The sequence below is a fragment of the Alligator mississippiensis genome, chromosome 6, assembly GCF_030867095.1.
Source record: "Alligator mississippiensis isolate rAllMis1 chromosome 6, rAllMis1, whole genome shotgun sequence".
Taxonomy (NCBI): Eukaryota; Metazoa; Chordata; order Crocodylia; family Alligatoridae; genus Alligator; species Alligator mississippiensis.
In genome coordinates this window covers 17,374,970-17,391,505 of record NC_081829.1, presented here as the reverse complement: position 1 = coordinate 17,391,505, position 16,536 = coordinate 17,374,970, and the positions used below count along the sequence as shown (strand labels likewise).

The following is a 16,536-nucleotide window of genomic DNA, read 5'->3' as shown; positions in this document are numbered from 1 at the left end:
TATTCTAGACCTGGGGACATGACATATACATTAAAATACAATTACTATGTTTTCTCATGGGGTAACTTTATGCTGGCGTAGGTCTAGACCAGGGTGGGCAAAATGGTGGATCCAGCCCACAGCCAGATTCCATTTCCCAGCAGCCCCAGTAGTAGCAGCTCATTCTGGTTGCCACTGCTGGACCCAGTACCGTTCCCCAAGCACCCCGAACCATGCTCCCTACAACCACTGCCTGGGGCAGGATGCATAAGGGCAAGGCTCATGGCCGGGTGGCTGGGATGAGGCCACAGCTGGGAGTGAGATGGGCAGGCAGAGCCAGTGAAACCCTGGGATCTTGGGGCAGTGACAGCACAGGGCCAGGGCAGAGCCACGATGCACTCCCTTGCCCATGAAACCTGTGCCCATCCCAGGAGCATGCAGTTAGCGCATTGTGGCTCTGCCCCGGCCCTGGCCCCAGCCCCAAACTGTCACCACCCCAAGATCCTGGGGTCTTCCCGGCCCCGCCTGCCCATTTTGCTCCTAGCTATGGCTCCATCCCAGCTGCCCAGCCATGTGTCCTGCCTGTGTGGGTCCTGCCCCAGTGGTGGATGCAGGGCAGATAGGCCGGGTTGCCTGGTCAGTGGGGCTGGGTCCAGCAGTGGCAGCCAGAAGGAGCCACCACTGCCAGGGCTGTAGGGAAATGGAGTTGGCCATGGATTCGATCTGGCCCATGGCCCATATTTTGTCCACCCCTGGCCTAGACAGTGTGTGTCCACTCCACTTCTACACTGGGGTAAATGTCATGAATTTGCCCTCACAGACACATGCCACTCCAGCCTTGTATCACCTGGTTCCACCCATTCAGGTTCACCAGATCTTAGATCTATTTGTTTGGTTTCTTTTCCAGTTGCTGTTCGTATGTGGGCCGCCGAGGGGGAGGTCCTCAGGCCATATCCATCGGCAAGAACTGTGACAAGTTTGGCATTGTGGCACATGAGTTGGGCCATGTGGTTGGGTTCTGGCACGAACACACACGACCTGACCGGGACCAGCATGTCACAATCATCAGAGAAAATATACAGCAAGGTAAAATAGCTCCTGTGCCAGCTCCAGATGCTTCTGGGTGGAAACCTCATACCTCACTGCACTTGTAGGAAACTGCCTCTCTGGAAAGCTCCAGTAGGGATCCTCCTGAACAAAAAAGGGCAGTCATTGCCGACGAAGTTATTCAAGTGGTTCACAAGCTCAGGTGCCCAATGACATCTAGCTTTGAGGACATTTTCAGAGGCTTAAATTATGTCTCTTTAAGGTGAGGATCAGTGGTCCCTTCTGGATATCTCAGCCCCAGATATTTCTAGAATAGAATAATAGCAAATTAATTTTCAGTGTCACTTAGCTGCCTCTTTCCCCTGTTTTGCCAGCATTGGTAGATAGGTCGGGCTTGTGTCTTCCTTAGTACTGAATGCATTTTTAGTTCCAGGCTGGTTTTGTACATGAAGTTTGGAGTTGACTAAGATGGTCATAACTTGCAAGATCTCCAAACTTTCCTCATAATGTGTAGTTAAAGCAGCATGACAACAGTCCTTCTGATGCCCCTGCTAAGCTGGTTGATAATACTGGAACATTTCTGGGCCAAAGTGAGAAATATGGTCAAATGCATTTCAAAACTGTCATGGAGGGAAGGTTGGGTAGATTGAAACAGATTAACTTTTCATTTGATCATGCCTGTCTTTTTATGCATCTTAGTGGGTGTAATGAATTTTACATGAGCCAAGCAAAATGCAACTTGTGAATACTCTCTTTTGAGCAAGAGAATGCTTTCTCTCCTGTTAATGGAGCCTTGTATCACAGGTCAGGAGTACAACTTCTTAAAGATGGAAGCCGGGGAAGTGAATTCTTTGGGAGAGACCTATGACTTTGACAGCATCATGCACTATGCCAGGAATACATTCTCAAGGTCGGAATGCAAGGTTACATCTCCTTACTACTTTATATAGTGCCTGTGGCTGGTGACCCATTGTACATAGTGGCGAGAAGGTGATCTGAGATTGTTTTATCTAAACTTGACCCATGTAGTTACTTTAGAAGTGGGATATACTGAACTACAGAAATCTGTGCCAAAGAGCTCAATAAAATGCTTCCAAAAAATAGAAGGCTCATTTGAAATGTTGTGGGGAAACGTGGGGAACCCCACTGTGTCTGCCACCAGGCACAAGTCCCCATCTAGAACCTGTAAACAATGTGATGGAGCAATCAGGTTCTTTATAGGTGATATGAGAACTCTCCTCCTTCCCCAGTTGAAGTTACACCGAGCACTCAGGGCTTGTTTATCACACCACATGCATAGCAAAAGCCAGACTGTGAATGTCTATAGGAACCAGATTTTAAAATTCCAGTACTGTGCTGCATTCACAGGAAATTTAGAACTGGTGGAGGAGAATGTGCATTGCTGTCAAGGGAGGAATAGTGGTTAAAGGTAAATTGTGGGACCACCTTTAATTACTTCTGTGACTGAAGCATAGAAAATTAGCCAACTAGTTTGGGTATGGGTGGCATTGTAGTCCTGGCACGATGGAAATCAGTGCAGGTTGCAGAACCTACCTGAGAAACTGGGTAAACACTCTTGGGCTATTAGCCCACCCTGAACTCTATACTGGTACAGCTGTGCTGCTGGCAGCACCCAAGCGAGCTGTCAGCCACATTAAACAAGAGAGCAGCAAGTGTCCCTTCATGAGAAGAGCCACATATATGCTGATAAGCAAGTCTGCCTCGGTGTAGTTCTCCTGTTCCCACTGTTTTTAGCTGCATTATTGGCTCTTCAGTGACCAAGCTGTGCCAAATGCCTCATTTAATGAAAGCAGACAACCATAGTAAGATAAATATTTACAACTAAAAACCTATCAGTAACCTCTGTTACATTATTGTTAGTCTGTGTGTCCAACTACAGCACACTGAACCCTGAGCTCTGCAGGCTTGTGCCTGAGTTGTCACTGGAGAATGTCTCTGTTCAGTTCTTGCTTTAGCCAGTTGGTATCTGAGCTGCACAAAATGGGTCAGTTTATGAGCCAGGAACATTCACCACCCATGTCATCCCAGCAGGTGGCCTCTCCAGGCAGGGTTGAGGGCAGTGTTGCAGAAGCATTCATCTCTGCAGCTTATTTCATGAATAGAGACACTTTATTCTGTGGCCACTGACCTGGCATCTACAGAATGAGTTATATGGACTTCAGTGTTTTTAAGTCAAATTCTAAACTGTGGCTGCCCTACTAGAAACCCCTCCCAGTTCTGCACTCCTTGTAAACTCCTCCATCTCTTTTCTGTCAAGCATATCTACTCTGCAGCCCACTTAGGAAGTGGATCTCATTTGTGTACATTCTGCGAGGAGGGGAGACATTTTCATTGCCCAAAAAACCCATGAGTGTTCGTTTTAATCTCTCGCTGGTTTTATGGCCAGGCCATACCCGCTGTTTTGCTTACCTGTTTCTGGGCAAGTTAGATCCACTGCAGTTGACAGAGGGAATTAACCAAATATGCTGTCCCATCTTCCTCTCTAGGGATGGCTTGCAGGGAGCACTGTTTACAGCAAGAGATGTCTTTGTATCAGATAACTCACATTAGGCAGGGCTTTTTTCCTTCCCTTAGGGCATCTGCTGAGTCTTTCCAGAGTTCAGCGGAGTCTAAATGGTAGGAATTGTCTTGCACAAAAGCAGGATTAAGTTATTACCTTCATTTATACTGCAGATGCCTTAGAGTCTATGACTGTTAAAATCCACAGCCTTTCAGACTACTGCAAGACCAAAAAGGGATCAAAATTGAAATATTTTTTATAAATATAATTTTGTGTGTAATAGGACTTTTAGCTTCTTCTCTAGAAGCCTTTTGTCTCCCTGATTTATCCGCCTGTCCCAAATAATGGTCTTTGTGTAATCATTTAATTGAACGCTAAGCACTATTGTAAGCAGTGAGTCTGCCCCCACAGGCAAAGGCAGTTCTGGTATGCAAGTTTCACCATCCCATTTGAAGCTTTTGAAAGCAATAAAAATGTCAGGACAGAATATGTATCACATTCTCATCCAGGGCATGGAGCTTTGAAGACAGGGCTAGTGCAAAGAATTGGAACTGTGGAATTCATCACACCCCATCCCAAGCTAACAGCCGTGCAGCACCTGCCTGTTGTGGCCATTAGGGACTGCTCTGACTCAGTAGGCACTGACAGATGTGCAGCTCCCAGCTGTAACTCATGGTGCTTTGCAGGAAGTACCATAAGTTACAGCATTCCCCTGACCCAGACGTTGGCTGTTGGGTCTGGGGGGTTGGGGAATTGAGCTTCAGTTTGGAGCAGCTGTGTGTCTGCCTCCACTTTCCCCTTGCCCCACCTCTCCCCCTTCCCAGCTCCGGTGCTATCTTCAGAATGGTTGGGGGGAGGGAGCGTGGAGAGCTTGGTCTGGAGTTTGTTCAGCCTGCACCGGAGGGTGGGTGGGTGGATTGGAGCCCCCATGAAACTCCTTCCTGCCTTCTCCCCCTCCCATTCTGAAGAGGGGGCAGCCCTGCTCCCAGCACATACTGACAAATATTATTGAAGATGCTTCATGTTGGAGTGCCTCCACCTGAACCCTCACGTAATGAGGGCTCAGATTGTTGCGTGATTGGGCATTTTTTACGTGCTTTGCAGTGCTCTGCTCTGCAGTTGTGCACTTTGTGTCACTGCATGGCTGTAGAGCGCTTCAGGGGCCCGATTGCACAACAGACAGTCGCTTTGTCAGCACCAGTTTGACACGTTTGTAGCTACTGGTGTCCTTTTCCAGGCAAGGCACCCACAAGGCACTGCGCATTTTTCCCAGAACAGGTTATTTACCTTAGTGCCCTGCGCAAAATCTGACTTAAGGAACTGCATTCAGCTCCACTGAGCCCTGCCTGAAGTTTGATTTGGATCTAAACTATCACTTAGTGCTGCTGTGAGTCATGGGAGAATCGCCATGCTTTCCCCTGGAGGGGTCTTTACCACAGCTATGGGTGAAGCGAGAGATTCCTGTTATGTATTCCCTCCTGCTTACAGACTTTGTGGTTCAGCTACTCCTTGTTTACTCTTTTAGACTATCTTCTGGACTTTTCCCATCTGTATTTTTTAAATTAGTCATCAGGTTTTCATCCAGACACCCTTAAGTGCATCTTAGGGGTGTTACTAAGTTAGCTGTATAAATTTGAATGCCCCATAGTCTTCCTTGGCTATGAGGGATTTAGTTCACTGTAATTAAGCAGCCTGCATCTGATAGCAACGTTTCACTGTTCCTTAGATGCCTGTAAGTTCCAGGTCACTGGGTAATTGCTATTAATGACTTTACTGCACTCAAATTTGCCTGGCACTTGATGTTTTCCCTTCCAGGTGTTTGGTATGTATTCTTTATCAATTATTTGTTAATGTGCTCCTTATTCATATAGTTGTGTTCTCTGAGGGTAAGGGCACCTTGTATTTCTATACACCTCTGTCACAGCCTGGCCCATCATCCTGTCTGGTCAGACAGTAATCCATTAAGGGGGCCCAACCAGTCAACTGTGCTCTTGCTTGAGCACCCTAGGTCTAGATAAAGCTAGGTTGCTGATTCTAGCTCCAAGTCCTGTGTAAACGCCACAGCAGAGCCACTTGTCAGCATGTGGGACTCTCTAGTCCAGCTGTCTTGAATCCCCAAACCAATGCTCCAGGCCTGCTAGTAGTTTATATATATCCCCTTCCTCCCCTCCTGTCTCTACCCAGTTCTACTTTATGGGTTTTCTTTGAGGCCAAAATGGTAGGCAAGGAATGAATCTTGGCTTAGCAAAGGGATTCTTTGGTCAGAGATCTGTTTACTCTCAGGAAAGCACTGGAGGGTTAATGTTGTTTGTAAAATAAGTCCCAGGATCGACTTACCCCTTCCATGAGTCTGGGATCTGATAAGCATTTCAAGCTAGACAGTCTCCTTCAGCCCTGCCTTCTCTTCCCTTTCCAGCCTGGTCTTCTGGCCTGTGGTGGTGGATAGCCACAATGCATGGAGATGTCCCCATCCTCCTCCCCATCTTTAAAATCAGTGCTTATCCATTTCTGCCCATGACCTTCAGGGAACCTCTCTTTTACTAGTGTTTGATTAGTTAGTTGAGACGCAATCACCTCTATTACTCTGATGGCTTCTCATCAGCTAGGTTCCAAATCCCTAATACAAAGGATTGTTCTAATCCAAAATGGAGGTTATGCTCTGAAATAAGAATAACAACAGAGGTTATGAACTTCATCCTGGATTTATGATTTGTTATAGGCATATCCTCCTCTCATACCTCTGAGGAAAGAAGCATGGAAACTAGTGGTAGTCAGTAGAGATCATAGAACAATAGAAAATTAGGGTCAGAAGGAGCCTCAGGAGGTCATCTAGTCCAACCCCCTGCTCAAAGCAGGACCATCCCCAGCTATGTCATTCCAGCCAAGGCTTTGATTAGCTGGATCTTAAAAACCCAAGGATGGAGATTCCACTACTTCTCTGGGTAACCTGTTCCAGTTCTTTACTAGCCTCCTAGTGAGAGTGTTTGTTTTTCTTAATATCTAACTTGAACTTCCCTTGCTCCTTGTTTTGTCCCATTTGCCACCACTGAGAATAGTTTAGCTCCATCCTGTTTCAAACCCAATTTCATGTAGTTGAAGGCTGTTATTAAATCCCCCCTCAGTCTTCTCTTCTCCAGAATAAATAAGCCCAGTTCCCTCAGCCTCTCTTCATACATCATGTTCCCCCTTACCCACACTATTTTTGTTGCTGTCTGCTGGACTCTCTCTAATTTGTCCACGTCCTTTCTGTAGTGCAGGGCTCAAAACTGGATGCAGTACTCCAGATGTGGCCTCACCAGTGCTGAATAGAGGGGAATAATCACTTTCCTTGATCTTCTGGCAGTGCTTCTACTAATGTAGTAGCCATTAGCTTTCTTCACAGCAGGGGCACACTGCTGGCTCATATTCAGCTTACTGTCCACTGTAACACCCAGGTCCTTTTTATGCAGAGCTGCTGTTTAGCCAGTCAGCTCTCAGCTGGTACCAGTGCATGTCCCATGTCACAACCACTATAAATGGGGAGTGAACTCCTGAATTCCACAACTAATAAGTGTGAACTTCTGCCAGCTAAGCTAAGGGAACAGCACATCAGGCTAGTGGCACTCTACCTCCTGTGGATCAGAACATCAGGTTATTACACAGTGCAAGAAAGAGCAGTTATTGCCATGTAACTACCACCTCTCTTTAAGTAAGTGTTATAATCTGTTTATTCTACTGTCTTGATGCAAGCATGGGACAGAAGAGTATAGGAGCTCAGTAACTCCTTGCAGAAACTTCTGGCACAAGTAATTACTAAGCATTTTTATACAAAGGGCTATCCTCAAGAGATGCTGATAAGATAAAACAGCTTTTAAATCATGTTTAAATCACCACTGCTCCTATTCAGAGGCGATCTCAGAGCCTCACTCCTCTGTTTTTGCAACCTTAATTGGTTGGTTCAGTAGTACTTTCAGACCTTTTGCCCCCTTCCCCCAGTTTTTTTTCTGGGGCCTTAGTCTGTTATCTCCCTGCTTTGGTTTTGTCTCCTGGTTCCTGTTTTCCTTTCCACTTCAGTAGCATAACTGAAGATGGGCAATTCGGTGCTTACTAAGTAAAGGGAGTCAATCATTGGAATGGAGGCAAGGGGGCTTGAGGGTCTAGCCATACAGAGTAGAGGCAGGACTCCCCTTATTTGACTCTTCTTCTTCCCCCTCCCACTTGCCCCTGGTCACTGAGAGATGCTGCTGCATTGGCCCCACAGCCACCACAAAATTAAGGGTTTTACATCATTCATTGTGATGCAGTTCTGCAGCAGCCGTGGGGCCAGGGGAAAGGATTAATAGCTGAAGCCCTGAGAGCACTTCTCATTAGTGTCAGTAGTCAATGGGAATTTGACTGGAAGTGCAAGGGACCATAATGAGGATAAATATACTTTAACAATCATGGCTCTTGCTATTGCCCATAACTAATGTTGCACATCATGGATAATATGGCTAAAGATTTATATTTTCTAATGCACAGGCTGACACAAATCACTAAGCTACATGGTCAAAAAGACAGAATTGGAAATCGGTGTCCTCTCCCTCTATCAAGACTCAAATAGTGAGTTGTCAGTGAGAGATTGTACTGTGTTCATTAAAAAAAACAAAGCCTCAGACCCCCACCAAAAAAACCCAAAACAAAACCAAACAAACCCCAAGCCCTTAAGGAAAGTGTGGTTGCTAAGTCAGGGTTAAGGTTTCCTGTGCAACCTTAATTCACAGCATGCTTATTCGTATGCATTACTTCCAGCCTGCAATTACATCATATGATTTTTTTTTCCACAAGATTCTTGCTTGACTTAGTATGCAGGTGGCATGGTCCTTGGGGCCTGAGGCAGCTGTTCAATAGCTCTTATTTTTTCCTTTTTTCAGTGTGTGGCGTCATGCTGTATTTACTGCACACCATTCAAACCCAGCACTGGATATATTTCCTGATAGGCTTTACCCTGTGAAGCAGTGTTGTATTGTTTCTGTTCTCCAGATGGGAACTCAGATGCAGATTTAGGGCAAAACTGTCCACCTCTTCTGGCGGATAACTTGCCAGCTACCTGACTCTTCATGGGATAGTGAGAACACACAGCTCCATTGACCTCAGTCAGGATTGTGTATGATAAGCATTTCTTAAGATTATTTTGTAACTTTTTAATGTTAATGTAGCACATATGTTCAGAATAATGAACAAGCATTAATTAATCTCAAAAGTATTGCTGGTTGAGTTAAAGTAACAGTTCCCTAGTGGTCAGGCTGTTACTCTAGGCTTGTGTTGGCCAGTTGGAAGACAGAGCAGTTACAGAGTGTTTTGCTACAGACTGAGAGATGCCAGTTCAAGCCTCACTTTGGACTAGTGCTAAAGGCCAGTCCTAGTCATCCCAGATATGAATGGGCTGTCAGCATGAAGAACCAAGGGTAATCAAACATAATGCTGATCACATCACTCCCTTGTGTGGCTACAGGTGCTAGTTCGTCTTAACCACGTTAGTCTGATGGACTGGCCAGGCTTAGGTCAGACCTTGAAGTTTTCACCAGAAGGCTGCAGCACACTTCACCGGTGGATTACACTTTTACTATCTAGGCTGAAGGAGAAGGTGATCAAGAAGGAGACTAGGACTTAGGATTTGCAAATCGCTGTATTTATTGATGCCTTGCATTTACCTAGTACTTATTAGTCAGTGACTTAGAGCACCATGAGGCTGAGTACTCTTTTGTGGGTGCCAGAGCTAATCATATAATTTAAATATTCATTCTGAGAGTCAGTTCAGTTAAGTGGCTGGGATTTGGGTCTGCATTATAGGGCCTCTTGGGATCTATTGTGAGCTGTGCAAAAATGATGCCACCCATCCTCTGTTACCTTGTCTGAAAAAGTGGGAGAAGTTATATTTCTTGTCTTCAAATGTCAAGTCTTGTTCAGGAAGGGTTGTGAAGAGCACAGACCATAGTCAATGAAAGAAGGGAGGGTAAAAGCCCTCTTCTTTTGACTCCCAACCCAGTGTTCATTCCTTTAGGTCAACAACTGTTGACCTTCGCTAATGGCCATAGGAAAACATGGTTCCTTTTTGCCTGTGACTTGGTGAGACCTCTTGATGGAGGAGGCTAGAAACCTAGGAGCAGAGAATTACAGCTGAGGGCATTCCAAAGAATTACAAGCAAGCATATACCAAGTCTTAGTGAGCATGTGCAAAAGAGCAATTTCCTTTATTTTATAACTTTGAAAGCTTTCCAGGTTTGCCCCTGGGGGCAATAACAGGCAATTCTCTGACCTGCTGCCAAATGTCAAGTACTACAAACCCCTGAGGTGGCCAAAAGAATGTTTTATTGCTAACTAACCTGCCCATTTATCCACTAAACTGATGTCTAGTAATGAAAAAACTATTTTTACTGAAGTCTTTTTTACAGATTCTGCCCCAGGCATACACCCAGCACAAAAACTTTCAGCCTGAATTTGTGGGTTGTGTTTGCCAACAATTATAATACAAGTTGTTAGGCAACCTTAGATGATGAACATCACTTGTATAGCTGGCCAGGAAATATTTTCACTCCCTTGTCCCACCAAAATAAAGATTTCAGCTTGTTGAAAATGAGAAGCGGGGTTTTGCCTTGCATAAACCTGAACATTTGTGAGACGGTTTTTTTGTTTTTTGTTTTTTTAAAATAAAACTTGTTTAAGCAAACAATATTTTTGATGAAATAACATTGATAGAAACCCTGCTCATCCCTAATTAGTGTGGCTCCACCTTACAATATTTCTTTAAAATTATAACAGTACAGACTGCCCCCCCCCAGTCCCAAATTACTTAACCACCTTAACAATACTGTTGACTTCAGCAAGGGCTATTCATGTTTGAGGTAAAGCACATATTAGAAAGCTGTTCTATCTGGATCTAATTGCACTAGTTATTGTGCCCAACCCTAATTTTCCTCCCCATCTTCTCCATACTGTTGCATCATTTTCCTTAGAAATAGAAGGTCCAGCACAAAGAGAGGATGTTTTAACTTCAAGTGGGTCATTTACTGTCTGTACTGTGAATGACACAAGACATTTAGGGGTGACATAACAAATCCATTTATTTAGCATGGCTGAGTCAACTTGGTTTGAAGACCTCAAAGTCCCATTGACTCCTCCTCACTCCCCATATTTTAACTTGAACTTTAATAGAGTTAAAATCCTTGCACATCTGTACATAGACTTCAGTGAGATTATTTGTATGCTTCAATTAAAGCATGTGCTTAAATCTTTTGTGGGATCAAGGCCTGTGATGTGAGAAGGAACTCCATGAATAAGCAGTAAAATGGAAGCAAACAGAGAAGAGAATGGCAAATAACACTAAAGATCTAGACATGTAACACGCATATCAGTATAAGAAAAGAAGTGGGCACACATCATGCAGCTCTGCACTGATGTAACTTTCTGAAAACTAGTGTGACATTACCCTGGGGGGAAAATACAGCCTTGCAGGAACTGTGGTATATGTTATGCTGGCATAGTTGTCATCTGTCTACTTCCCTTGTGGACTATTGCACACCCCTGCCCCTGAAGGCAAAACACCTACTGTGGCAACTACCTAAGGGTAGCTGGTCGCGTGTCCACTCTGGGATCTGGTATAATATATACCAGTCTATGAAACAATGTCAGTTGCACTGGTGTTACTGTGTTGTGCGTCCCGGTGCAAAGGGAATCATTAGCTAGGCATCTAGGACAAAGCAAAAGGACCAAAAATGTAGATTAGATGGAAGCAAGAACAGGAGGTTTTCCTTTTGGTTTTATCATTTAAGAATGGATTGTCCATGCTAGACTCAAACAGGAAAGATCTCTGTCAGCAAAACAGAATCTCAGTACCAAGCAAAAACATCCCGTCCTTCTCCCATGGTCACGCTGTTTGTTTTGTGCTACTGCTGAACGAGGCCCATGTTGATGTGAATCTTGTAAAAGGATATTTCCCTGCCTCTTCTGATTTATGTAATGTAAGGTAAGTGATGTGCTTGTGTTTAAATTGAAGCAGCGGCAATCTTTGGTACACCAAAGAAGAATTTTCTAACTTGGCAGAGCTATCTGCACATTTGGAAGCTATTCAAGTGTTGGGAAAATGCAAATGTCAAACCACAAATTTCTTATAAAATATAGTCTCTGGTCAAATCCTGTTCTCTGTTCCTGCTAGCTTAGGGTCTGTGGTCATGGGGTTTACATTGTTAACCACAGTTATGTACATCATGCCACCTTCATTCCTTCACTGCTGTTTGTCTCTCTCTCTCTCTGCCCTTGCTCCAGAGGGGTTTTCCTAGATACCATCCTGCCCCGTCGTGATGATAATGGAGTTCGGCCAACTATTGGTCAGCGTATTCGGCTTAGTCAGGGAGACATTGCTCAAGCCAGGAAGCTGTACAAGTGCCCAGGTAAATATGGTCAATACATGTGACTCTTTGTGGATCCCATATATCTATGCCTTATCTGGAAGGTGTTAGAGTTCAGTTACATCTTAATCCCTTTAATGGAAGAACTATGGGAGTGTGAGCCATCCAAGTGCTTCAGACTGGACCTGTGGAGTAAATTCTACTGACCTACCATGTGCACTTTGTTGCAGTGCTTAAAATGTGTCCAGACTTCTGTACTGGAGCTTAATATAAGGGAGAGCATATAATTCCAGGTAGTATGACAGCCAGACTTATTTGTGTATTACCATAGCACCCAAGCCCCCATTAAACTAAAAGTGTCAAAAAGTGTCACAACCTTAACCAATGTCATTACCATATTTACTCACATAGAAGATGACCCTGATTACAAGATGGGCTCCTAATAATTAGATTCTATATATGGAAAACGTTATAAGTTTATTATCATTTTCTAGGTATAGAATCTAATTATTGGAGGTTTGCCTTGAATTTATTCCTCTCCCACTGCTACAACAGGGAAAATAAATCTGCGGGGTCAGGTAGCTCTTTGCTCTCTGTTTCCCACCCAACTTTTTCTCCTACTAGCCCTTTTCTCTCTCTTTACTGCCAGACCCTGATCTCCCTGAGCACATGGAAGTGAGGCACAAATTTGAAAACAATAACCTTGAAATTAAACATGGCTATAGCAATTTGCATATAGTACCCATGCATTTTGTTTATCCAGAATTGATGCATGTTACCTTTAATTTTTAACTGCTACAGCTTTTAGCACAGGTACTGCATAAACATACTTTTGAGCAGTACTTTTCTACTACGTACAAGTAGATATCAAATATGCATGTTGTTAGTCTAAAGCCAAAGGCTCATGATTTACCACATAGTTCAACAGCATTTCAAGCCATAGTGACCCTATAGCTCAGGACTGCTCAGTATATGTGTGTACTCTGGATTACCCCCCACAAAGGATCCATGTGCTAATGAGTCCCCACTCATGATGGGAACCAGGTATTCTTGTCCCAAGTCCTGGGATGCTCCAAAAATCTATATGCAGATGAGGTGCAAGGCAACCTGGTCCAGCTTCACCTCATGGAGGGTGGGGCCACATTATTCATATGTGCCAGGCGGAGAGAGGGGGCGATAGAAGGATTCTAGGTGAACTGTATGCAATCTCATGGCTGACTATGACTTGAAAAAGAGTTGGCAGCGAGGAAGACTGCACTTAATGGGCACTATTATATGTCTAATTCAGATGGTCTACGCTAACCTATTCTTGTGGTGGGTTCCCAATAGCATATTTGCCCAATGTGGGCCACATTTTTTATAGTCATGTTCAGTGTTCGCTGCATTTATTCAACTTGATAGTTGGTTTCCATTGCTGAGCACATGCTGCTTCTGGCAGCAGTTTAATGATAGACAGTGTATTTTGTGAGATTTCCTTGTATGTGATTATATGACAAGGGGCTTTTTTCCCCATACCAAGTTTGGGGGGGGGGGGGCTCATCTTGTATTCAAGTAAATATGGTATGTTAGCAACAGTGTTAAATATAGATATAGACTGTGTATATGGGTAGGTTTTTACTAGTTATGCCCATATAATTTTTATGAAGACTTGTGTTTTAGATCTATTTTGAAACTTTTTCCGAAGCAACATGAAACAAGCTTGAAAAAGCCATTCTTATGACTTCACACTGGAGGTTATACCAGTGCAACTGTCCTTTTAAATTGCACATTAGCTTATTGGGATACACTTCCTTTTGTACACAGGTATTGAAGCCAGTGTTTTTCTCCATTGCTCATATTCTCTTTAGGCCTCATTTTCTTTTCTTTAAACTTATCCAAGATGCAGCTCATTGAAAAGTTTTAAATTAGTTAGTTTAGGTACAATTATTTGCATGTTTAAAAGTCAAGGTTGTTTCATCATTTTTTCTTGTTCTTAACAGTAACTTTCTGCTCTTGCAGCTAAAAGCATTCAAGTGAAGCTGCAAACTTCACAAAAGATCTTAAAAACCCCATTTAGATCCAAGGTTAAAGCCAAGTTTAAAAGCTACAAAGCAGTTTTTTAAATTCAGGCCCATTCAACTGTTCAGTTTTGTGTGTAGGCAGCAGAACTTTTCTATCTTGATTTGTTTTGCTAAACTTTTGTAGAGGTTATTCCAGTTCAACACACATTGGGCAACATAACAAGTGAGAGCTTTAAGACCACTGAACTGATTTCCTTCAAACATTATTCATTTTGTGGTCTCTCAATGGGAATTACATACAGGCTGAATTTAAGAACATAGGTCCACTGCATTTAAAGCTTTAAACATGAGAGCTGGCCTGTTCATTATTAACTAGAAATATATTCTAAAATGGCATCTTGCACATTTCAGAGTAGTTGATTTATTTTAAATGGGCATAAGCTTGAAAATATGGAAACTAGGATGGCTCTAGAGTTTGGGATGAATAAGTTCATAGGAGCTCCACTACCTATGCCTGAGCTTGAAGACTTTGATTAAGTACAATTTTACTCAGAAAGTATCAAACTAAGAAGTCATAGTAAAAAAATAAGATGGGCTCCAGAGGCTGCATAAGAGATATTTTTTCCCCTTTTATATAAAGGTTTCCCCATGTAACAACACTGGTAAATCCCATAGGAAAGAACTGGCATTAATGTAATAAGTTTAAGTTGTTTTACAAATTAAGATGGACCAATCTTAGCTCCTCATTCTTGTGTGTATACCTTAAAATGTGCTCTCTGTTTAGTGACCACACTACAGTTAAAGTTGCTTATATAGTTCTGTTAAAAAATTCTGCTGTCTTAAATTGCTTTCACTTGGGCTACAGCCCTGCTTCAGTGGTGTGGACACTGGGGCAAGCAGCTGGAAGCCCAGAGGTTGACTGTTTGAGGCCATAGCAGAAGCACTTATGGTGCAGCTGTGTCAGAGTCTAATGAATCTGTGAGTTCTGCTAAATGCCTTGGCACAAGGACACGGGAAAGGAAAGGAAGCCTGGGCTACAGCTAGTGCCAAAGCAGGCAAAAATTAATACCCCAAATGTAGCAAAGAAGTCTTAGGGAGGAGCAGTGCCTGTAGAGCATTTTGGTAAATATTAGCCTGGACCTGGTTGGCTTATGGATGCTTTGAATTTAATTTTTTTTTTTTTTATCTTGTAGTGTTCAAAAGGAGAGTTGTCCAGCTGGTGGCCTTTGGTCCATGTCTGGCCCATGAGAGGTTTAATATGTGGACAGCAGCTCCTACCTGGCCACCAGTCCCTCCATTGCTGCTGTTGCTGTGACAGGGCAGCAAGGCAGGAAGGGCTCAGTGAGGCAGGGGAAAATGGGGTTTGTGCTTCCCACAAGGTAGCACCAGTGAGAGGAAGGAGGGAGGTCAGCACAGGTTCATGGTTCTTTATGGGCTGCTGGTGGAGAGGGGATGGGATCTGCAGTGACATGTAGCAGCAGTGGACGGGAGGCGGGTTTGCATTGCCCACATGGTGGTGCTGGGGAGGGGGTGGTCGTGGTGCCTGTGTGACTACAAAAGGGGGAAGCAGAACTGCAGTAACAGTGCAGGAAAAGGTTATAGCACTAAATAAGAAAGACTATAATCATAGCCTGTTGTATTTACTGCAAAGTTTCCATGAGGTTCAAACAAATAAAAAGTCTAAACTAGAGATGTGTGTGGCATTTATCCCTGGACAGGTTGGGTCTCTTGATTCTGGAGCAGAAATATCCTGGAATTGGTGTGTACATACATCACCCTTCTCATCAGGGTTTAATGAGTGGCTGAATGTACTGCTGCTTTTCTACCATTGATTCAGTAACACAATCCTGGAACAACTGTTCAAATCCACTTTGCAGTGTTCCAGGATCTATTGTTAGTACTTCTTATCCCTTGAACCTTTTTAGGATTTATCCTGGGATGAGGGGCTTAGAAGTCTGAACAATTGCACTCTGTCTTGGGATAACATGGTTTTATCCTGGGACAAATATGACATGGACTCGATGATCTGTAATGTAAGGTTCCTTCCAGTCCCTAACAATTATGTAACTACCTGTAAAACTAAGGGACATAATGAAAAGAGGAAGTGCTATTCTTCTGAGTCCTCCCTCAATCAGTGCATACTGAGGGCAGCAGTGGGCTTTACCTATTGGAGACCCTGTGCCAAAGATCAATTTTGAGCCCTTTACTAGACAGCATATGCAATGGATGACCATAACATAGCAGTTTGTAGTGCCTTAATGCTGCCTCTGGTGAATGGTTCCTGTAACGTTTACCACCTCATCCACAACCCCAGGCCAGATCTGGTTCCACCTGTCAAGTGCTTACAAGTGATCCTCTTCCACCCTGCTTAAGTCCCCAAATAGCAGTTGATAATGCTTTTCATGGGAGGTCCTCCAATCTCAAAACTAAGATATCAGGATGCTACTGAAGTAGATGCATTAAGGTTTTTACAGGGACTTGATCAGGGTGGAATAGGTTCACACATAGGCACCTGATAGATGGAATAGGGTCTAGTCCTCACTGTCTTCCCAGCAGCTAAAGGAAGTGGCAACCCATTTCCTATGCCCTGAAATCCCCCAGCCCAGCTGGCCTTTGCAACTAT

The 16,536-nt window shown here is 43.7% G+C and overlaps 1 protein-coding gene across 3 annotated transcripts in view; it reads left to right on the top strand.

Moving 5' to 3' along the window:
* TLL2 (tolloid like 2) overlaps positions 1-16,536 on the top strand; it is a 207,481-nt gene that overhangs the window by 132,345 nt on the left and 58,600 nt on the right. For all 3 annotated transcript variants that reach the window (XM_059729666.1, XM_014605001.3, XM_059729667.1), the window contains 3 exons: positions 887-1,065; positions 1,831-1,936; positions 11,831-11,955. In XM_059729666.1, coding sequence (XP_059585649.1) covers positions 887-1,065; positions 1,831-1,936; positions 11,831-11,955 — 410 coding nt within the window. The remainder of the gene's footprint in view (positions 1-886; positions 1,066-1,830; positions 1,937-11,830; positions 11,956-16,536) is intronic.